General features: G+C 36.4%; 1 protein-coding gene across 9 annotated transcripts in view; it reads right to left on the reverse strand.

Annotated features, from left to right (window-relative positions):
- LOC120527927 (transcription factor COE3-like) overlaps positions 1-24,769 on the reverse strand; it is a 411,253-nt gene that overhangs the window by 109,537 nt on the left and 276,947 nt on the right. For 6 of the 9 annotated variants that reach the window (XM_039751885.1, XM_039751889.1, XM_039751888.1 and 3 more), the window contains 3 exons: positions 19,588-19,705; positions 10,066-10,199; positions 9,444-9,570 (listed from right to left, as the gene is read on the reverse strand). In XM_039751885.1, coding sequence (XP_039607819.1) covers positions 9,444-9,570; positions 10,066-10,199; positions 19,588-19,705 — 379 coding nt within the window. The remainder of the gene's footprint in view (positions 1-9,443; positions 9,571-10,065; positions 10,200-19,587; positions 19,706-24,769) is intronic. The other 3 variants (XM_039751890.1, XM_039751886.1, XM_039751883.1) reach the window with 1 other exon arrangement.

Raw genomic sequence — 24,769 nt, forward strand, 5'->3', positions numbered from 1 at the left:
TGTGCATCTTCCTCCACTCTTGTACGTAACCCTATGTTCCTCCCTCTTCTTAAAATACGTATTCACCACAGCCATGTCCATCTTTTTGGCAAAATCCACTATCCTCTGACCTTCTTCATTCCTCTCCTTGACACCATACCTACCTCCTCATCTCCACTGTTCCCTTCACCAACATGCCCACTGAAATCCGTTCCAATCACCACTTTCTGTCCCTTGGGTACACTGTTCATCACTTCATTCAACTCTTTCTCACCGATTGCACATCCAACTTGCAGTGCATATGCACTAACAACATTCATTATCACACCACCAATTTCCAGCTTCATAATCATTACTCTGCCTGACACTCTTTTCACCTCCAAAACACTCTTAACATACTGTTCCTTCAGAATAACTCCTACCCCATTTTTCCTCAAATCCACACCATAATAGAACAATTTCCCTTTCCATTTAGTCTCTTGCATGCACAATATATCAACCTTCCTTCTCTCCATCATATCTGTGAACTCTCTCTCCTTGCCATACAGCCAACATTCAAAGTTCCTACCCTCAGTTACACCCAATTTTCACCAGCACTTTGTTGGCTAACTGTACTGGTGGCAGTCGTTGTTATCCCAGGGCTCGACCAATCCGGTATGGAAATTTGTATTGTTGTCCGCATATTGATTTGGCAAAATTTTACACTGGATGCCCTTCAAGACGTAACCGTCCCCATTTATCCGGGCTTGGGACCGGCATGAAGAAATACACTGGTCTGTGCATCCCCTGTAGCTAGATTCATGCACACACCCATACACACGCAGGACCATTTTGGTTCTGATTATAAATACAGATAATTAAGCATTTGTGAATGTGGATAGGTAATCCAAATAGCACAAGGTAGGACAAGGGTGCAGTGGCCTTAAAGAGAAAGCATCCTGGGTTTGAATGTCATGTTTTGATGACTTCTGTGTCCAGTTTTCCACAAGCCTCTGTAACATTGACTCCAAATACTCTGATATTCCACACACCTCCTAAAGACACATGTACAGTATTAGGTTAATTAGAGACTCTAAACTGGCCCTGCACGTGTATGGGTGTGTGCATGAATGTGCCCTGAGTTTTATGCCACTGTTGGCTCCTACTTCATACCCAAACTTGGTGAGTTCCCTTCTGACGCTGAACTGGGTAAGCAGATTTGAAATAGTATTTGTGAGCTAAACAGGACTTTTCAACCAAAAATACAACTAGTACATGAACTTCTACTCTCATTGTAACTGAGAAGTGGAAAGAAATCCTGCATATGACAATATAATGGTCTCAAAAAAAGTCTTTTCTCAATTGTATTAAGTTAAAAAATTGAAAACCATTTTAAAAGGTCCAGGAAAAAATAGGATGTAGTTTTTGCAAGCTTTGATTTTTCTATCTTGGTACAATACTGCAAATGCTACCCTGTGCCAATGCTAGGTTATTTTGCGCCTTAGGCCAAGCTTATTAAAGTGTCATCTGACTGTTCGGTAGCTAAACTGTGCGGCTGGTTTTCCACCACATTTTGATCAGCGCCTTAGGCAAATGCCTAATTTGCCTTAATGGCGCCACCAGCCCTGATGTTACCACATGTCATTCTCTGTTAAATTCTTTCTTTCTTTCTTTCTTTCTTTCTTTCTTTCTTTCTTTCTTTCTTTCTTTCTTTCTTTCTTTCTTTCTTTCTTTCTTTCTTTCCCATGTACAACACTAGCAGTGCGATCACATGGTAGAAGCAAGTTGTATCTCCCAACAATCAAGACTGAACTAGTAAAACTGGAACTGGAAATAAAATCCTATAACACTGAGATATTTACCAATATTATATCACATTCTACAAGACGCAGCTAAACTTCACAATGTGATACTCTAATGATTTGTCATAAATGTTAATTCATTCATCAGTGTTTATTCTGTTTGAGCTTGTCTACAAACCATGTCTCCTCTTATTGAATGGGCCAACAATGCATACACCTTCTCATGTGTTCCATCCAAGCTGTGGAACGAGTTTCCCATGATCATCAGACCTACTTCCAGTCTCATAAAATTCCAAAATCACTTGAACATTGACCTCTACACAATGCAGATTTTGACTGCTTAGATTTTTCACTTCCTGGCTATATTTATGAAATTATTTTGTCCCCATTAATCCTCAACTGTGGACATTTTCCAAATATTGCTAGTCATGAAGGTCAATGCTTATTGTGGAAGCATCGACTGCAAAGCAAAAAACAAGCCTTAATGGGACAACAGTCTATTATTAGGTCCATTCACACAGAAACTCACACTGGGATGATTTAATTGTCATTTTAAACCAATACTAATATTAGTCTTTGGGATGTGATAGGAAGAGTGGACTGCCCAGACAAAAACTCAAGCAGAAGAAGGAAGTTTGTGCTAACTCCACACAGGAAATAACTGGGCCAAGCTGAAGATAATATTTACTCTTAGGTGTATATTGTATATTGAAATTCTTTGGGCACAATACAAAAAACAAATAATGATACAAAACAGACAGTAACAACAATGCCCTAAATGAAATATAACATCATAGGCTCCACTTTTATTAGCATTCTCAGTTGCCAAGCAGTTTCTTCACTTTCCTTACCAAATCCTCAAACGTATCATATGCATATTCAAGTTGGTAAGTCATCTTGGCTAAAGACATCTGCTAAATAAAGAACAATTAAAGAACACCAGTGTTCAACTTAACAGATAATAGTGTCACTTGGCCTTTTTTCATTAAATTACCCATTAAAAATACATCCTTTACAGCTTATTTTTAAGTAATAACGTGTTCATAATTTACTCTCTACAGTTGTATGCTATGTTTGAACAAATGGATAGCTAACTCTTAAAATGTCAGCCGTGACACGTGATTCAAGGTTCAAGTTGCTGGATGAGACACAGGAGTTAGACCGAAAAACCACAAAGCTGGAAGTCAAAATCCCCACAATTATGAATAAGCCCTTTAACCTTCCAGAATTTCAACTGGAGGAATTTAGTTACAGCTGCACTGTGATTTGGATAAACCCATCAAGTGAATAAATAAATGAACAGTATACTGTACGTCTGAATTAGTTAATGTTTAATCGTATGAGTGTGTACATGATGTTTACTTTTGCTAATCCATTACAGAGTATTGTAACCCTAGTGCATTGGATTAGTTTTTGGCAGCAATTTTCATTTTCAAAAAATAATGCATTCTGACATTTTGACCTGCAATGTTTAATTATTTGTTTTTGCCAGCTGATTGCTTGTCACTGGATAGCATCCAGAAAAACTTTTGTGTTTTCCTTTTTTCTTCCATTGTGCCTTTCCATGCTGTCATGGGAAAGTGTGCAAACAGCAAATGTGTCACCCATTAATATCTGGAATAAAAGCTCTGTATATATTAACATTTTTTTTTCCAAATGCAGATGTTAATGATGCCTTTTTATGTTTGGATACATCCGACCACCAATATGAAGAAAGTGATTAACTTTATTTCCCAGAACATGCTTGTAGTTGATCCACATCTGCAGGAGAAGGGCAGCAGTGTATACTGGAGATTTGGGGCTGAGAGTTGCCATTTTCTGTTACGTATTTATCTGTTTAAAACACTGTACCATGAGAAAACATTTCAAACAAAACATCTTTGTAGCAAGAGCATCCCGAGGGAGACTGCGGAGGCGAGAGCAGTAGGCATTAAGATTCAAAGTACAATTGGAGCAACATGGCGTGACAGGAATACAAGCCAGATCTTTAGGAACATTAACTGCTTACACAATTACACCTGATACAATTAAAAAAGATTAAAGTGATTAGAACATTAAAATCAAATCAATTAAAATAATAGGTAGATCAAGGAAAACATTGTGGGTGTAGGTAGGGGCTGTGCTTTGACATCGCTTAGTGGCACAGCCCTGACATGTTTAGTCCAAAAACAAAAAGGCCCATTTTCATCAGAATTTACGCTACTCGCAGGAAAAGTTTGAGGTTGACATGGGTGTGCCCCGTAAAAGGTCACATGAAGGAATACATCATTATTGGATTGTGGCAGGGCTTCTCGATTATTAGTGTTTATTTACTTGAGGGAAATGCCTCATTACCATACAAGTGCCACGGTAATTGGTTGTGCTAGCAGCAAAACAGGGAAGCAGAGCCAAGTTACACTTTTGCTTGGGAGGGGGAAGATTTTGGACTTTTAAGATGTCAAACACACATTTCGCTGAGTCAGAAGATAATGATAAAAGTTTTTCTCATTTGTATCTTATACTATCCTATATTACTTGCTCAGTTTTGAGGAATATTGGTTGGATAATATAGTTATATTGTATTGTTACCTGCAATGATCCATGAAGATCAGCACATAAAGATTTCATAAGAAATGCAAAAAAACTGAGAAGACTACTAAACCAAAGCTGACATGTTCTGATTTTGTTAAAGCATCATAATTGTCAGCTGCAAGACAGTAAAAGCTAAATTCTGAAATAAAATCCTCAATGAGGTGTATGTTGATGAAAACCTCTGTGAGCCTTAGATTTCACTGAGCAAGTTTGTAAATGATTACAGTATTTCTGCTACCTATTCTGCTTCTTAATTTTTATTGGATATGGTGCTATTCGCAGCATGCATTATATAAGATTGGAATAAAGGATTACAATGATAAACTATTAAATATTACCTATAGTAATCTTCAAAAAGTGTTCCTAAAAGTTCAGTCATTAATCTGCACACAAGTCTACTGCATACATTATATGTAATTGTATGTTTGGACAATTTGATAGGGTCAGGTTTCTCACCATGTTTATCCCAGGACAGTCACTCATTTTTAACTAATAATTTTTAAACTCAGCCTCCAAAATCACAGACCTGCACGGGAAAGCGTAATCCATTTGAACAAAAAATCCTTCACAAAAGTGCTTACCCATAAAAACATAAAAATTGCCATCAAATAGCCATCAATACTGCTTATGATTTACAAAGCCTTAAATAATCTCGCTCCATCCTATATTTCAGAATGTCTTACACTTTATACTCCAAATCGTAACCTCAGCTCTTCAAATGAGTGTCTGCTTATAATTCCAAGAGCTAAACTTAAAAGAAGTGGTGAGGCGGCCTTCTGCTGTTATGTACCTAAAATCTGGAATAGCTTACTGATAGAAATTCTCAGGCTAATATGATGGGGCACTTTAAAAAACTGCTAAAAACTCATTATTTTAATATGGCTTTCTCATAGTTTCATTTTAGTGTAACACTGATATTCTGTATGTGCATTTATTTATCGTTTTCATCATGGCTCTGCAATCCGTACTAACCCGTACTTTCTTTGCTGTTCTTTTTCTGGTTTTCTGTGGTGGTGATCTGTACAAACCACCACCTGATCAAAGCACCATGATGTCCCTACACTGATGTAATGAAGGCCAGAGGTCCACATGACCATTATCATCTAATTCTTCCATGTGAACCCTGAATACAATGTGGACTGATTGAGGTTATTTATGTTAGGTAGAATGCCTAGTGGGGGCTAGGTGGTCTCGTGGCCTGGAACCCCTGCAGATTTTGTTTTTTTTCGTTTTCGTTTTTGTTTTTTTGTTTTTTCTGTTCTCCCTGGCCAATGGACCTTAATTAAATTCTATGTTAATTAGTATTGCCTAATTTTATTTTTATATTTTGTCTTTTTTCTGGAAGGTTAAAGGGCTTACTCATAATTGTGGGGAGTTTGGGATACATCATTTGTATGAAAATGTGCTATATAAATAAATGTTGTTGTGGTTGTTTAATTTAAATTTCTAAGGCAAACAGATTTTTAAAATCCATTGTTAAGCAGTGTAAAATTATAATCCTACACACATAAATCCCTCCTTGTGATGTCTGAAAATGAGTTTAACACAGATTAGCTGAAGGTGAGTTTTAGTAATGGAACAACAAACCTGGTGTTGTTCCAAGAAAACAGAAACCTATCTGAGGATATCAGATCCACGTTGTACGTTTACACCCAGGGACCTAAATAAACCCAGGAGTGATGAGCCCATGGTTACAGGCCTGGTTTTCAGGTATTCAGAAACATCCTCAACCATAATGTACATGTACTGTACATTCGTTTTGGATGTTTTTCATCATAAAAACTCTTGTTGGTGTTACACATTAAAGCATAATGTACTGATGCATTTTGAAATTAATAGCATTAAGATATCTTAAATTCTGGACTAACATTATGCTGTGGTTCCTCATAATGTTCAACTTGATAAAGCAGGGTTCAGAATGTTACATTTATTTCTGTCACATTTAGAGCTGTCTTGCAATTTTTCTGCCGGGTTCCCATTTCTGATTACCCTGTACTAGATGCTGTACGTTCAGAAAATAAACTCATTAAAGGAATACATTTCATGCTGAATCTTGAAGTGATAATCATGAATTAGTGCATGTTTTTCATAGGGGGCAGCATTGTGCATCAGTCATTTCTGTTCTGTTCATTCATAGATCCAGCATCGAGGGTTGAATGCTGCACCTGTTTTTTTGTTCATGTGCAGTTTTCACAAGTACTGTGTATCTTCATTGGATACTCAGTCTTTCAATCCACATCACCAAAAGTGTGCAGGTTAGGTTGACTGGTGACTTCATTGGCCCCAGAGTGTGTGTTAGAGTGTGTCCTGTGATGGACTGGTACACTATCCATGGTTGGTTCCTGTCTTGTACCCTTTTCTCTCTTGATAGGCACTTGGCACTTCAATGACACTTGATTATTCAGGACTGAGATTGTTACATATGAGAAAAAATATTATAGGATTTATGGTGATACATGATCCTATGAAGGAAAAGGCAAAAACAACACAACTCGGTGAAAGCTGCAAAAACAATGATGTTTCGGTTGTAGTCCTAACAATTAAATAATTGATTATATCACCTCCATTAAGTGTAACCAGTAAATATAGAGACTGGAATGCTAAACTAATGGGAGAAACAAATTTCAAAAGGCTTCTTGATATTCCTTTTTAGCAAATTAATTTATTAGTTAAGCATTCCAGTGTAAAGTAGATTAAGAGACGAAAAGACAAAGCATGTAATCAGGAAACAGAAGTCAGAATACATTAGAAAAAACAATCATCAAAACCCAAAAAATCTCTAATTAAAATCTAGTCAAAAAAGTGCCAAAAGCTCAATAAACAGAAAAATAGTTTACATTTAAGAAATCTCAAGTAAATGGTTTATCTTTAAGAGAAATCGCCGGATGCTATAACTACTATAATATAAGCTGCTACAGCATCCCAAATACCGAAGAGGTGTTTATGGTGTTCCAGTACTTAGAATTAGAATTAGAACAATCTAGACGAGAACAGGCCATTCAGCCCAACAAAGCTCGCCAGTCCTATCCACTTGCTTCCTCCAAGAAAACATCAAGTCGAGATTTGAAAGTCCCTAACGTCTTACTGTCTACCACACTACTTGGTAACTTATTCCAAGTGTCTATCGTTCTTTGTGTAAAGAAAAACTTCCTAATGTTTGTGCGAAATTTACCCTTAACAAGTTTCCAACTGTGTCCCCGTGTTCTTGATGAGCTCATTTTAAAATACAAGTCTCGATCCACTGTACTAATTCCCTTCATAATTTTAAACACTTCAATCATGTCACCTCTTAATCTTCTTTTGCTTAAACTGTATAGGCTCAGCTCTTTTAATCTTTCCTCATAATTCAACCCCTGTAGACCTGGAATCAGCCTAATCGCTCTTCTCTGGACCTTTTCTAGTGCTGCTATGTCCTTTTTGTAGCCATGACATCACACATAGCAACATGAGTCAGGTGACCAGTAACAAGCGACATCACTTTGTACAAAATGTGCATGTCTGCAAGAAAAAATATTCAAAATAGTAGTGCAATGATGCCTCTGTAATAGGCAAAAAAAAATCTAAATCTTTATATATAATATGCTACAGTGGCTGTTCGTTTGTCTGTCCAGGATTTTCAATCACCTGTAGCTCGCAAATCGTTTGACCTATTGACCTGAAATTTGGTACGCATATACTACATGACGTCTACTATCCACTTTTCGGGTGATGATTGACCTCCAAGGTTATTCTTCTTTTTATTTTTATTTTATTCTAGAATCAACTCTTGGCAGTGGCCGTGCAGCACATGTGTACGGGAAGCGTTTTCATCCCTACCACCTTCGCTGTCACTTCCCCTACCTCTTCATATCTTAAATCATTCTTGAAGCAGATTGAAGACTTAAGGGCCAGCTTAAGTGAAAAATGAAGGAAAACATTTGTAATTGCAACACAAACACTGATTTAATGAATTTTAATGTGAAAAGATGCCGAAGAAAGAAGAGAAGAAGCAGGTCACTAGAGTGGAGAAAAGAAGAGCTGCTCAGGAAGCAGCAAGCGCATCAACCAAACTGCTCAAGTCAAGTGTATTCACTGCACTTTATTGTGCAGTGTGCCATTACTGGTAATAATAATAATAATAATAATAATAATAATAATAATAAACAAGTAGAAAATCAAAAGCAACATGATCAAAAATTAGGAGAGAATTTCTCTAAATGTTGCCACGCATATAATTAACTGAATTTGTATGTGACAGATTTTAAGGTGTCTTGAATGTGACAAAATATCTTCACACTTTCAGGACAATTTTTGCATAGAAAAAAAACCCTCTCTGTTGTAATTGGCTCTAGATTAAAAAAATGATTTTTTTATTGGAATGTCTGCACTTATCTTTTTGATTCTTTAAAGGAACATCTGGTTGATTTTTTTTTTTTGTCCATTGACCTGTACATTTTTACATTATCATAGGAAGACAATGAGTTTCAGAATCACTGTCATCCATATCTGTAGGACAGCCTGACATTAGATTCATCCACTGTATAAAATCAAACAAGGCTCTCTCCCCCTCATTCTCCTCTCCTATTTATCCATTGTCATTTTTGACAATGTCTTGGGTATTCATATAATATCCAGTTAGAAACATGCCTCCTCAAATAAGTCATTAATAAGGAGAAAAGTAAGATAGGAGCTCAGTAACAGAAACAAAATATAAATCCTAGCATCTAACATCACATTGACTGATTTCTCCTGGTGAGACAGTACTGGCCAGGACAAAACATTTTAGAAAAGTTTACTCGTGATGTGAATGCTTTTTCTCTAAAAAGTCTGGATTTTCAAACCCTGCTGGCTTGTACTTCTGCAAGACTCAGGTACCTCTTATTATGGTCTCTGCCTGTGTAACATCATATAGTACATACACTGTAGGTGTGCAATACACCATTCATTTCCAATTTTCCAGTTGACTCGGTAAAATGCACAGGAAGAAAATCAGGTGTGTTAAACAAGGAAGCTGGTAAAAAAAAATCACAACTACTTAATCATTCTTTAACGAGTCTGGATTTTTTCAAGTTAAAAGAAATGACCAAGAGAATTAATATACCAATGATATGTGCACTATAAAATTTCTCTTACCAGTGTAGACAAAGCGTCCTGGTGCTCCTTTACAGAACTGTTTAGATTTATATGACAGCGTGACTTCTACCACTCCGGGAATGTGACGTGGGGGTGTCTGTACCCGAATTGCATGGGGAGTGATGAGCTGAAAGAATAAAACAATAAGAATCTGTTTTTTGTTTTCTGCAGTTGCATTTTCCATTACAGAGTCCTAGGGTGTCCTATCTCTGAATTTCATCTTAAAGGCAGTTATGGAAGGGATTAAAGCATGCTTATGCTGATTTGCACACTGGGGCCATTTAGGGTGTCTGTAGTTGGCCTGGAGGAGGTCTAATGAACAAGATACTTTGATTTCCTGTCACCTGTAAAACACTTTCATATTTGGTGTCACTAAATTGGCCCAGTGTAGGAACTCATGAATGTGTCTTGCTTTTTATTTGGATTTGGGAAGAAAACATGAAAAATATTGATAAAGTAATAGAAAAAGAGGTACTGTATTAAAGTTTTTTGCTCCGCAGCTGAGGGAAGAGGATTCATAAAAGGTGAGCATGCTCATCTACCGATTACTCTACATGATCCAACTGTGAAATATGTTGTGAGATAAATGGCAGATTCCAAATTTCAAAACCAGTGTCCTTACCTCACTCCAGACAAGCATGGTACCAAAGACAACTTGCAAGCCATCGAAAAAGTTGTCTCCGATGACAATCACAGTGGCTCCTCCAGTAGTCCATCCCTCGCTCGGACTGATGGCTTTGATGCAGGGGGTAGCTGCTTCGGAAACACAGAGAGAGACAAAGAGGGAGAGAGAGATGAAAAATGGACGGACACACAAAGTTTTACAGATGAAGGAGAAATGCTTTCTTGTTGCAAGGGATAGATAGATAGATAGATAGATAGATAGATAGATAGATAGATAGATAGATAGATAGATAGATAGATAGATAGATAGACATTTGGTCTGAACGCACACCAGAATGACTATAAAGCAAAAAAATTAAAAAGAAAGGAAACTTCTGACCTCACAGTGAGGCAGGAGTTTTGTTGATGGTATAAAGGAGCCCGAGTAGCATTCTTCTGCTGAATAATTCATTGATTGAAAGTACACAGTGCTACCGTGTCAAAGAGAGGATGTGCAGTATTGTTCATAATGGCACTCAGTTTTGGGTTAATTCTCTCCTTTGCTATGACCTCTATGGGGTTCAGAATGTGTCCTATAGGATGTAAGTTCCCATATTAAAGGAATGCAGTATCCTAAGGAAAAACAGCCTGCTGTTTTTGCTTCCTTATATAATTCCTCTGTGTTCTGAGACCAGTCCAACTTGACACTAATTGGGATCCCCGAGTACTTGTAGGATCTGACTACCTCTACATCCACTCCTTAAACAGTGACCAGACATAGCGGCTGTATGGTGTGGCAAAAATCAGTAATGAGTTTTGCAGATGTTAAGATGCACCAGGAAACAAAGTTCTCCACCGGACTCCTATACTCTGTCTCATCTCCATTATCAATACACCCCATATAAGTGCAAAATCATCTGAGAATTTCTGCAAGTGACATGACCCTGGTGTTACATTTATAATCTGAAGTGTACAGATTGAAGGGAAATGAGACGAGACCATTCCTTGTGGTGCTCCAGTGTTGTTCACATCCATATCAGAGACACAGTCTTTGAGTCTCACAAACTGCAGTCTGCCTGACAGATAGTCCATTATCCAGAACACCATGGGCTCACTCATCCACCTGCTTATCTCTGAGTTTACCCCTTAAGGGTGGCTGGATGGTATTGAAGGCACTGGAAAAATCAAAAAACGTAATCCTCATAGTGCTGCCAACTTCGTCCTGGTGAGTATAAGCCTTGTGGAGCAAAAGATAACTGCATCCTCCACTCCAATCTGTGTCCAATAGGAAAACTGCAGTGTGTCTATATATGGATCTAAATTCAAATCTATCTGGAAATGAATACAACGATCGATAAAGACTAGAAGTGATTTTTGAGCTAATACTTCACATTTGTGTTAAGAAGGATATATTGTGCAAAGAGTAGCAATTATGCCTCTTGGCATGTTTTTTATTTTAGGCTGGGATGCCCTTTTTTGTTTACAAGGAATTTCTGGACAAATTCCAGTTTTGTTTTTACGGTCCAAATACAAGCTGCAATCATTAAATCGCCCAGTGTGATTGTGTGCACTTCACAATGTACTGGTTGCCTGTTTGGTTTTGCTTTTATTCAAACAGTGGACTCTCCTCCCATCTGCGGTTTAATTATCAATTATATTAATGACTTAAGGTATAAACCTTTCCAGAACTTAATGAAAAACGCAATTGAATTAGCCCTCATTTTAGACCATCAGGCTGATTTATTTTTAATAAGTGTCTTGCAGGGGTTTTAATACTACATATTGTCTAATTTATTCCTTGCCTCAATGTTTTCCCCTTGAGAGTTTGTAGGCCACTAAGCAAATGATCAGAATCAAAGAGCATTATGTTTTCTTGTGCCAGACACCACGCCAAAACACCTTCTAATTCAGACAGACATGAGGCCTGACCCAGACTATCTCACTCCCATTTACATCTAGATTGATTCTGTCCTGCCATACCACCTACAACCTCTCCATCCAATAGCATACACGGTGACCAATGACTACACCTTTTACCCTTCTGCATGAAATCTTGACAATCAATTATTCTCTCAGTCAGCAGGCATTATTGTAAAATAACAAATGTGACAAATGTAACAATTCACCTATTACCATGAATCTGTGGACCTTGACTATGGAAGGCTCTGGTTAAACTGGAGTTTAAAAGCATTTAAATGGCTGTACAAGATATTTGTTTAGAAACTAAGGGGATTAACTAGTATATAGAGATTGAACGTTTTGCTAGTTGATTTATTCATGTTCTAAACTCAATTTAAAACCGACCGGTCATGGGGAATTAAAGCCTGCCCTATGACGTTTATCACAGTGCTATTTCACCTTATTCACAATGGGACAGTTGTGGATGGCATCAATAATCTAAAACACATTTTTAGGGTGCATAACAAAGCTATAGTAACAAGAAAAAACTGGCTGGGATACTGTGAGAAAAACAGAGTCCATGAAGATAGCTGGAAATTGAATTCAGTTAAGTGGATATGTGAGACAGCCTCATTTCACGATGCACCGCTGCGCTCCCTCAGTTTTCCTGTTTTTTTCTATTTTTTTAAGGTCAAGTACAGTATTCTTCACTACTCATTAAGGATCTGAGTTTAAAGATCCCCATTAAATGTTAACAATGTGTCAGCTGCAAGCTGAAGTAATCATCACCACCAAGTCATATGCTTTTTTGTATCTCCCATAATCTTGAGACAGTGCATGGAGAACATTTAACAAATGCCTTCTCATGTGATCATAGTACAGGACAATTTAATGCATCGATTGTTCATTTTGTTTGTTCTTTTTTGATTCAAATTGTCCATCCATCCATTATCGAACCCGCTATATCCTAACTACAGGGTCACGGGGTTCTGCTGGAGCCAATCCCATCCAACACAAGGTGCAAGGCAGGAAACAAACTCCGGGCAGGGCGTCAGTCCACCACAGTTGATTCAGATTGTTTTACGGTAATATCTTGAGTAGTTTCTCAAACCTATGATTTAGTGCAACAAATGGAGTGAATAGTGATACAATACAAATGTTTATTATTCTTACTAATAGTCCATCATGAGTGACAGTACATGGGTTTAGAGTCCGGAAATCACTTTTCTTGTAACTATTTTTTAGTTACTATTTGAAAAACATAACAGTAAATATTTCCAGCAGAAATGAACAACTCTTTATTGTAAATGATGTGTATTAAAGAGGTGAGCACTAGAGAGTGTCAGCTACAACTAGTAAATTTCTGCTAATCCTAATGTAGCCTTCAACACCTCCATTTTAACTCATTGTAGGCAAATGGGATTTCTGTTGGAGCCTGAATGTCACAGTTCTTCTAAATAATGGCTCTTGATAACCAAATTTATTTGTTCTGTCAGCAACAGTCAAGTGTGGATTCATCTACTACCTGTAGAGACTTAATTTATTGTTATTGAAGGAGTTCTGAAAGGCTTCTACTCAATATATGCTCCATCTTAACTCCTTCAGGGCGAATGTCGACTTTTGTTGAAATTCAGGGTTAGAAGACGGTAATTAACTGTAAACTGCGACATAAACTTACCGTTGCATTTTAGTTTGATTCTTCTTTGCTAGAAGGAAAGTTAGCTTTTGTTGTTTTGACCTCGATTCCCTGCGTGTGCAGGAGTAGCGAAGAGCAAATAACCTATATGGCATCAACATCTGGTGAGAGACCAAAGTGAATGCGCAAAGCAAAATACTCTGTACAAAACATTTTGAGTATTATCGTTGAATTGAATTTTGACTTCATGGGCCTCGATTTTGGTGCAAGTGATCTGGAGATGAAGATCGAAAATGGAAGTGAGGTACTTGCATCAGCTGATCAGTCCCCAGCTGAACACATTCATGTAGCAGATGGACCTACGGTAACATTCGCCTGGGAGGACCGTCCCTTAAGACAATGAGGTACAAACCAGACTACAACTGCACACCGTAGCCCACTTGCCACACAAAAACAGCCAGTAGCCGGCCCTGCTGTCCATCTGGCTGTCATTGCTGCCACTGCTGCCAGAGATACCAAGCAGGCACCGAAAGCATCCACAGTATGCAGCAACAGATGTTTTACATTTATTTATATATGAAACCATTGCTTTGTGTGCTTTTCAGAAAAAATGGGGTTTTTTTTGGAAAAAATATTCAGCCCTCAAAGAGTTAAACCCTGCCTACAAGAAAGCTCTTGAAAACATTCAGAAACTGTCAAAATATTTTCCCACATTATTGTTGATTTTAAGATGTTTTTTACCATTAGGGCTGAGTATTTGTGTGTCTCAGTGCCCTCCAGCAAGGATGTATATATCCATTCCTTGTGTTGCATTCACAGTATTTTGCAGGCTCTAATGTGTTTGTGTTCTGTTCGTTTAAGCTGTATGAAGTATGTATATTGAAAATTGGACCACTCTTTTTCTCTTTTGGAGCTGGCATGTCTACCATCTGTTTCTACACAACCAGACAGTGAAAGTCATTGGTGTCAGCAGCATTGTGGTCCTGCAGTTATGTGCTACTTTATGTGTAGAAATGGTTTACTTGAATAAAAACGATTCTTTCCAACAGTATGAAACAGAAATATAAGATTTCTTTGCAGTCCTTTCCATCCTGCCACACTATCAGTATTCAATATGTTCATGTGGTGGTACAACATGGGCCACATAAGAGGTAGTCACTGATTGTGCTGAATAAGCATCTCCTCAGTGCTGAGCTGAATTGTGCTATATAAAATGTAATTGTTTGACCCAAGCACCATTTTACTGTATGATTATTAAGAGGCTCTGGTGTCACTGAGCACCAAAAATAAGAGTAATATTTTGGGAAAGTTTACATGCCAGACTTCCAGTCCATAGCATTAACTAATAAATAGAGCTAAACTCATATCAATAAAAGGCAGACAAATTGGGAAGCTGTGTCCAACAAGATCCTAATGTGGTCCTACATATGGATGATCTAACAGGTAAGACTAAGCTTCCTCATGAGGTCCACATACAACACTGTCCCAAGTCCCAGAAATGTACATCTCTGATATTGTACAGAAACAAACTGCAAACAATCCAATGCATAGAACACAAGTTTACGCCACTTTCTTTTTTGCTGCTGGCAGCACTTACTCAAGGTCAGTATGGTTGGCACCATAACCGGGTTCTTCCAAAGCTTGCAAAGGTCTTAGAGCAATGCAGGCTGAAAGTGAACAGTGCCAATCCCATTAAAATAACATCACAACAATTGATAAACTTTGAAAGGCAGGGTGAAGGGGCACAGAACATCACCCAGAGGCAGTAACATGGACTGACATCGGGAAGTCAGAGGAACCTGTGAGACGATCTGAACCAGCAGTTGAAGTTTCCACTCAAAATCACTACAACATCCATCTGACCAGATATTGCCTTGTGGTTTATATCTGCCAGGACCGTAATCATGACTGAGTATACCATAGGTGGTCACAATGGAAACAGCCTTTGACAGGAAGAGGAGGAAGTAAGGAGTTGGCAAAGGAGTGCACAGAAGCAGGGTGGAAGAAAGTAACCTACTCTGTGCAAGTTGGCTGCAGAAGCTTCATTTGAACATCTACCCAATGATTTCTAAGGCTGTCAGAATTGCCAGTTCCAGCGTTCAAAGAATTGGCAGAGGAGGCAGAGCAAGGGAGTTTCTGGCTTTGGCTTAGAATAAATTATGCAAATTTCCATAATTAAAAGGATCAAACATTAGGAAAGCGTGGCTCTTGGCTGATGACCCTGCAGCCAGCCCACTGGCAGTGTCAGAAGAACATCGGGCAGCAATACCTAGTGAGTGAATATATGTGCTGCCTATTCATGAACCAAATTGGACTTCCTGGCACAGCACAGTAGTGATGCTACCTGCATAGGCCTGAGTTCAAACATTATTGACATGGAGTTTTCATGGTTTTTGAGCATTTGTGTGGGTTTTTTGAAGGTTGCTATGGGGTTCTCCCTACAGAATTACACACCAGATTAATTGGCAAACTGAAAATAACCCAGTGGATTGTGCCAAAAATGTTTAATGTATTTATTTAATATTTAATATTAGCTAGAATGTATTTGCATTTTACATTTAATTAATTAATTGAAAAAACTCCATAAATAAAGCAACAAATCACTTTTGTAATAAAATACAATGCTCTTTCAAGACACAAAAACAGATTCAAGCCTACTGTCCATTATTTGGTTAAAATATTCTATCCTGAAACTAAGAGTACAGTATATTACAGCTTTAAGAAAAGTACATTACAGAAACATTGAACTTTTTCAGAAAACTAGACAACTTACTGGACTATCCTCATTAAAGTCCCTTAGGATGCAGGAAGGTATACACACAACCTCTCTTGAACTTACTCCAGACTGTCCTAGTTCCTACCAGACTTGCCTTATCATAACCTGGTTGCCATAGGAACCTGTTCAGAATTAAATAGATATGATGGAGAGATGAGAGACCTCCAGGAACAAAGCAATTTGTCAGAGTGGAAATCTACAGACAGGAATTTCTGCTTCTTGTTCCTTAACGAGCTTTTCCTCCCCTTAACGATTTGTACTTCCTAATTTGATTAAGCACATCCTCAGCTAACATCCAGCTCCAAAATTGTTAACCATCAAATAATACGTTGGAGTTGTATTTTCATAACCATTAAATTCTCATTGCTTAATATGAAGCCACATGGCAATGTGGTAAAGCAGCATAAGATGAACAAGAGCTGCCTTCAATTTAACTCCAAAACTTTTAGTGTCATGCTTATTAGGTTTTAGATGAAATTACCTTGTACTTCTCTGTATATATTAAGTGCTAACAATTTCAATTCCACTTTATCTTTGTTAAAGTTTAATAAATTATAAGCCTAAGTGTTCTATTCCTTCTTATTTCATTTCTTCAAATTGTTTATGATTGTATAATGAGGTCAGTGAGATAAATGAACAATTTTGTTTTAACTGGCTACTGCTATGAAATGATTTTTAAGGTGGCAACATTTCAAATGTGGCTTTTGTACCTGTTGGTGAAAAGGTAGCTTTATATTTAACAAATACAACTGATGATTTATATCTTTGCAAAAATAAACAATAATATATGAAACATTATAGACAGAGTGTATATATATATATATATATATATATATACAGTATATATATATAGATACATACTATCTAGACTATATATATACTGTATATATGCATACAGACTATATATATTTATATATATACTGTATATATACATATTTATATATATATATATATATATATACAGTATATACATATATATATATATATTTAAAATCATGCGCATGCTCATAGGGGACAGCTGAAGGGTTGGCACTGTGATATAATGACTTTTATCTTCCTCTGATTTCTGACTGGATGATTGATGGCTATAACATCTCTGACATCATGTATGGGGTCTGCCCACCTGGATCTGCCTCTTCCTGCTGGAAGGACTGAAGCCTGGAAACCAGTTCAATCCTGAACTCACGTCTGGGAACTGAGTTCATGGCTGGTATCCCAAATCATTATTGTTGTCTTCTCATTTCACTTACTATGTGTATATATATATATATATATATATATATATATATATATATATATATATATATATATATATATATATGTACAGTATATATAAATCATAACCCTATATATATATTTAAACACGCACTGTATGTACTTAATATGTGCTTTTACAAAAACACACACTCATACTATGTAGAACTAGAGCCTATGAACAGACACTATAACGTTACAACAGTATATACAGTAGTCAATGACACTTAGACACACACACACACTTTCATATGCTGAGCCCATTTACAATTAAAAACTGTGCTACTGTTTATGTTTTTCAGACCTGGAAGAAATCTGGAGTACCTGGTGAAAAATCATGTGAATGTGGGGAAAATGTGAAAACTCAATGATACTGACTCACATTGGAACTGACCTCAGGTTTCTGTCTCTATAAAGAGGCCTCACTACAAACTGAGTCACTGCTAACATCGTCTCTAGCAGGAAACAGGTAACGTATTCATTACTTGTTAGAAATATTCATACTAATTTTATTTCTAATTTACTTAGCTAACTTATTTTTTTATTAAGACTTACCATGACCAACTGCTTCTTTTTGCTGCAAGTAACAAATAAATATGCTAACTGTTGTAAAAAATACAACACCACAGAATGAAATACAAATGATGCCTAATAGTTTCAAGTCTGCTGAATAAAATGTAGAGTTGTTGGGAGATGAAGCTTATCCTGCAAGGCACAAACCATCTCAGGACTGTAATTCAGTCCATTATAGTGCCCAACACACATAAAATGATAGGGGGAGGACAATTTGAAACTAATCAAACTAATCAAACAATGCATGAGTATCTTTATAAAACCTCCAGCAGCATGTTATGCAATTCTGTATGTTTACAAAATCCTTAAGACTACAGGTTTCTACATTCATTATTGTCGCATGTACAGGGTATAGTGAATTTATTACCTCCACGTGCTATTGAACATGCACTCACTGCCACCTTTATTAGTGAGTATAACTACCTTACCTTTAAATGTTGGTTTTTCTTTCCTGAAATATCTCAGAACACATTTGTTATATAAATTCATACTTCCAGATTCTGCTGGAAAGTATTTGGATCTGCCTTGCTTATAACTCTGAAAAGCTTTGCTTTTTAACATTTACATTGTTCTTCACAACAAGGAGTTAAAAATAAGAACACATTGATTTCTTCCAATTAAAGGGTAAAGTGTAGACAAGAACAAAATGAACTGCAGTTGAGCCTGAAAGACTGATTTCAGACTTACTAAAGGTAATAAAATCAAGTTTCGTAAAGCAAAAACTTGAGACAAGTCATTAAAGTCCATATTAAGTATGGTGAGTAAACAGGATGAATTAAAACCCCCATTATAATGTTAGGGTGGAGGTGTTTTTGAACTGTTTGAACTCGAAATGTGCATTTGACAATTTTCATTTCAGCTCAGCACACATGACACTCTTTTTAAAAAATGGTTTTATGCAGATGCTCTAGTGTTGCTTAACAAATTACTGACAGAAAACTTGGTTGACAAATGTTTACGGATCCATTTCAAAATGTTTTATATTTATTTGGATCGAGTAATGGGGCCTGGTAACTAAGTAACTGGACTGTATGTTTCAAGTTTAATAGTTCAGTTGCCCCATGGACATGCTGTGTAATTCTGGACACCAATCTACCAGTCTTTGTAAAAAAATATTGATTACTGATTGTGGTAAATGTAAATAATATGAATATAAACTCTATGTAAAAAACTGCTAGAAACTAAAATCAGATGTTATTTGTTTACTAGTTAGATCATGTAAAATCAAATATCTCAGTTTGGCTATTACATTAATCTCAGCTCTTTTCTTACTTTCTAGAATGTTATGTAAAGCAGACCCTCAGGCCTAAAAATTGTGACTGCTACTATGTTTTACTAGGTTGTGACACTGACTAGACTTAACATTGTCTTTCAGTAGGCTATTGCTCGGTTGACCGTCCTACCTTCAGAAGGATCCAGACGCCTTGCTCTTCTACCATGTTTGGAGTTATTGTGAACAAACATATTATCAGAAACTGCCAAAACATGGCCATCAACATTGACTGTTGTAGAGACAACTACCTAGAATGAGAGAAAACAGAATATGGAATTAGATCAACACAAATTTACTTTAATATCATTGTTATCCAAATTTATTATGCTACTGTTGCACTGTTGAGCAAAAAGAAGTAAAGTTAACTTTGCCCTAACAATCTGCTTTTACTGGCACTTCTACAAAACACATTTTCATCACAGTAATAAAAATTGGTGTGAGTGTATATAACTATAATGTGTTTGACATTATGGGTTCCAAAAAATGCATTAGCATAATAAAACTAAATGAACAAGAGAAAACATTTGTAAGGTGAATGATAAGAAAGTATGAATAAAAAAAAAACTATTTCTTAGAATCAAATGATCTACTAGCGTTTAAATCAGTTGCTGCATAACTGTAGTTTTAAAGGAAATAAAAAAGTTCTTCCAGAAGATATCAGTTTGATTATTTTTTAGTGTGTGAAGTATAAATACTAAACACTATAAGAAATTCTGAAACTACTTTTAATTTATGATCCCCATTAGCCAAATCTTTTTCCAGCAGAATAAGGGATAAGGTAGGAATCAGCCCTGACTGGGCCACTAGTCTATGATGCAGACGTAGCTAAATTAACTGCTAATGGAAGCACATATCAATTGGGATGTTAAAGGGAACCCACGTGACTCGAAGGGACTCAATCGAACACAGGAAGAAAGCGTGAACTCTACGCAAGCAGCAACTAACCTGGAAATAAAACATGGAATGTGTTCCCATCACTTCAATCAGAATTTAGGTAAAAGTTATAATCTTTAATCAGCCTTGACAAATTATTTCACAGAGATCACCAAAAATGTTGTGCACTCTAGACATGAGGGTCACTCATAAGTCTATTGCATCCCCTTGCTTGTGTACATGTGATTTTTTTCTATGAACTTGAATATATAAATAATCCATTCAAAAATGGCTTTGAGAACATTTTACTGGAAATGCTAACTGAACCTTCTCTCATTTATAGACTGGATACAAACTCAGTGACTGGAAATGATAAATCATTATGTAATGATTTGGTAACTTAGGGATGTCAGTAGCCCAAGGGATCATTTAATCAAATTATGCATATAATTTGTTTCAAATATAACAGGAAAAGATTTACTTCTCTCTAAAGTTAGTTAATGCACTTCTACAGTTTTCATAAATAACTTTATGTGAATCTGTTTATACAAGACTGGTGGAAGTAATCAGTGCTGTCTTTTGGAAATTCAACATGGCGATGAGACAAAAAGTCAAAGTCTTAGACAAAAGATAACATCCAGATGGACAATGAAATTGTTTTAGTTGAGAAGAAAACGTGTTGCCATGTTAGATAAGATCCTGCTTTGGCCGGTAGAAAAGATAATAACGACATCTCCCACCAGCCCGAGCACAATCCTTCTGCCTGATGGGAAACTGTCTGTGTTGGATTTAGAGTTGCTCCTCTCACTTTACAGCCCTTCGTCCCAATAAGCCATACAGCCCATTTTTTAAATTTAGATCAAAAACAATGCACTTGTAAAATTTATTGTAAATTAGTTCAGCCATTTTTGCATAACTGGCGAACAAACAAACGGACATACAATTAGCTAACAATTGTATCTATACAGATATCATTAGAAATGTTATTGTATGGGTGTTGTTTTAATGGGTTTGTCTACCAGAAGTCCAATCTGTTGACTTTTTAGTGACAAGAACTATACATTACAAAGAGACTCATGGGTTCTGTTACCAGCTTAATTTCATCAAGCCATTCACTCATAAATGGCATTCTCCATTTTCATTCAGGAGTCTAACAGATTCATGTAAGAAAAAGGAGAGAAAGTATAATTGAAAGTGTTTATTGAGAAAACAGTTATTCTGCCACTAAGAGCAGGGCCAACTGAACCCATCAGCCTTCATTACTAATGAAGATTTTTTTTCCAGTCAATAAAGAATCCAGATGGATCTAAGAATCTCTTTTTGATTCACTCCGAGTCTTTTTGCTCACAATTTGTATAATATACCAATTGCATATTAATAGTATATTTTAGTATAATATACTAAAATTATTTTTGTAATTGATAAAGAACCACACCAGATGTTTTAACCCATAAATATGAGGCTGAGACAATGAATGAAATGGACAAAGAATGAATAAACAGTGGTAATCCTTGTTTATTTCACAGAGACACAATTCCATGTTAGCCAGGCTAGTTCCTACCTGGACTTTTTCTGACTGAAACAATTATTAAAAGGCTGAATATTATCACTTACAACACTACCCTACACCAGAAGTAGATTTTTGTTTCCCATTTTGGCATGTTGTTTTAACAGAAACCAACTGTTCAAAATAAAATGTGAGCCCGCCTTGCTTCAGTCTTTATTATTATCTCCCTGAAGTTCTCATATAAGTTCTTAGCCATAAGATTCATTCCCTAGACCTGGAATAGCTGGATTAAATATGAGGAACTGGAAACTCAAAGGGAAACAATTCTGATGACAAAATGAAATACATGCTGAAGTGTACCAGATTCAGACTTTGGGAAAAAAAACAATAAAAACAGCAAAGTGATTTCATATATGAGCCCAGGCTGCCTTTCTTATTACCCGTCTGAGTTTTAGTGGCAGCGATCAGTGACTGCTGATTTTGAAATGGATTAACATCTGTTTCGTCCAGCTGAGGTCAACTATTAAGTGATGAGAGGTCTACAGTAACAGGTTGCTTTACTTCAGCTCTTGTAATGAAACACTTAACTTTAATACGGGGTCAGATTTAGAGGTCACTACCTCATAGACATGAGTTAAAAATGAAAAGTCCTTTGCAGTCAAACTGAAATTTATATATACACAAACTTTATATATATATATATATATATATATATATATATATATATATAGTACTGCTTAATGAGAAACATTGGAGGTGTTTAAGCAGCTCTCTGCAGTATTACAGTACTTGCTTTAAAATATAAGACAGATGGGAAAAGAAAATTGGGAAGTGTCTAATATACTGTATATATAACACATATTGTGCATTTGTATGTAATGTATTTAAAAGGAAACAACACAGTAATAAAGTCTGCATTGTTATTTAGCACTTAAACCTTTAGTACTTCACCTTTTGTCATTTTCTAAAATCTGCTGCATCGCTTCATACAAGGCTGAGGTATTTTCTTTTTGTAGTATATTATAAAGAAGTTCTACAGTGGGCTGGCGCCCTGCCCGGGGTTTGTTTCCTGCCTTGCGCCCTGTGTTGTCTGGGATTGGCTCCAGCAGACCCCTGAGGCCCTGTAGTTAGGATATAGCGGGTTGGATAATGGATGGATGGATGGATGGATATAAAGAAGTTATTTCCAGTACAGTCTCAGTTTCTACACGCTTGAGTATTTCATAATTCAAGATGCGCTTCTGATGTAGGTCTTTCATTTTCAAAACTAAATCCTAGACATTTTACAACATATACTGTAAGTAGTTAGTACTAAGCATGATCCAAGATCCTACAGCTCACTGTACTTCAGCATGTAGAGCATGGTTGGCCTTCGGCACATGTATTGTCACTCATTACCGTGGATTAGTAGAGTTTCATTATTGTGTTTCAAGTTGCTGACTGAGTTGTCTAAACATATTGTTAGGCAGTAAGCCTCAATGTACACCATTTGTGTCACCATGTCTTTGGAATGCTCTTTTTTAAGATTTCCATAAGTACAAATTCAGACTTCATTTTCACTTTTACAAACTGACATATGTATATTTAATCAATTACATTTTGTTACATACCCCTAACCCTTCCTTCTTTGATATATAGTCTTGTTGATTTCACAATGCTGTTTTCTGTACAGCTAATACATAATTGAAAATCTTCATTAATTTCCTACAGTACAAAAAGCAGATATTGGCTTGTAAAATGTTGTGTTAGAGTTCCTTCTATGAAAGGAGCCTATTGTATACAATTATGGCTGTTGTATTTTTTATTTGTACTAAATATTTGAAGTTCAAAGAAAAGTTTCTATATTAATAATGGAACTGAATCTTTCATCTGAAAAACACTGTCAATTCTTAAACAGCCTGAAGTTCAGCCTTGTTGCCAACCTAAAATGGAATTAGATGGGAATGTCAAGTTCAATCTGGGAGTTTCATTTTCACCATAAAACAAGAAAAACCAAATGGTGCTTAGAAATCATACTAGAGTGTAAAATTTCAGTTTTGCGCAGCATGTAAGCTTGACTTTTTGATTTAGCCTAGAAGTCAATATTTCATGGGGAAACTGCAAATTGAGGTAAAGCTTGGAAGTCTACTGTGTTTGCTTTAAGTGTGCATCTTCAGGTATACAATAAATCATTAATCTACCAGTAGACTTAGAAATCTATTTAGAGGCCACCAAGCTATCTAGAATTCCCACATAAAGATTACAGTCATATTTTTCAAACAATAACATTATTTTATTCTCCTTTTCATTCCCTTGAATTTGAAATTTCCTTTCCGAAGTAGATTTAAGTAGTATCAGTTGGGAATTCTTTTACTTAACAACAGAATAAGCTATATAAATATATATATATATATATATATATATATATATATATATATATATATATATATATATATATATATATATATATATATAATATATATATAGTATAAGATCATAAAGCTTTCTCTGCATGTGTGCCAGGGGATCACCTTCTTGGCTTCATTGAGGTAAGTGATACTGCTCTAGAAAGAGAAGGGCACTGTGGCTAACTGCTTTTTTCTGCTCCACCAGCAGTTCCAAGAAAATGCCTAATGAGGGCATCTAATGCACCCCAGGGTGCCCAGAGAAGGCCCCACCCCTTCTGCTTGGCGTTGTATGAATAGGGGCATCCCTGGAAGGAGGTACATTTGCACTCAAGCCTTATACTAGACGGAGGTCCTGAGTGATCTGAATATGAATTCCATGCATTGGAAAACTTGTGGGAGTTATAGCCTATACTGTGACTTTGTGCCCTTAATCACTTGTTTTGGTTTTCTGCTCTGTGTTTCTCGGGTAAATATATACAGTATATACCTGAGAATGTATACAGTATATGTGTACAGTAGATAGATAGATAGATAGATAGATAGAT

The sequence above is a fragment of the Polypterus senegalus genome, chromosome 4 (genome assembly GCF_016835505.1).
Source record: "Polypterus senegalus isolate Bchr_013 chromosome 4, ASM1683550v1, whole genome shotgun sequence".
Lineage (NCBI taxonomy): Eukaryota > Metazoa > Chordata > Cladistia > Polypteriformes > Polypteridae > Polypterus > Polypterus senegalus.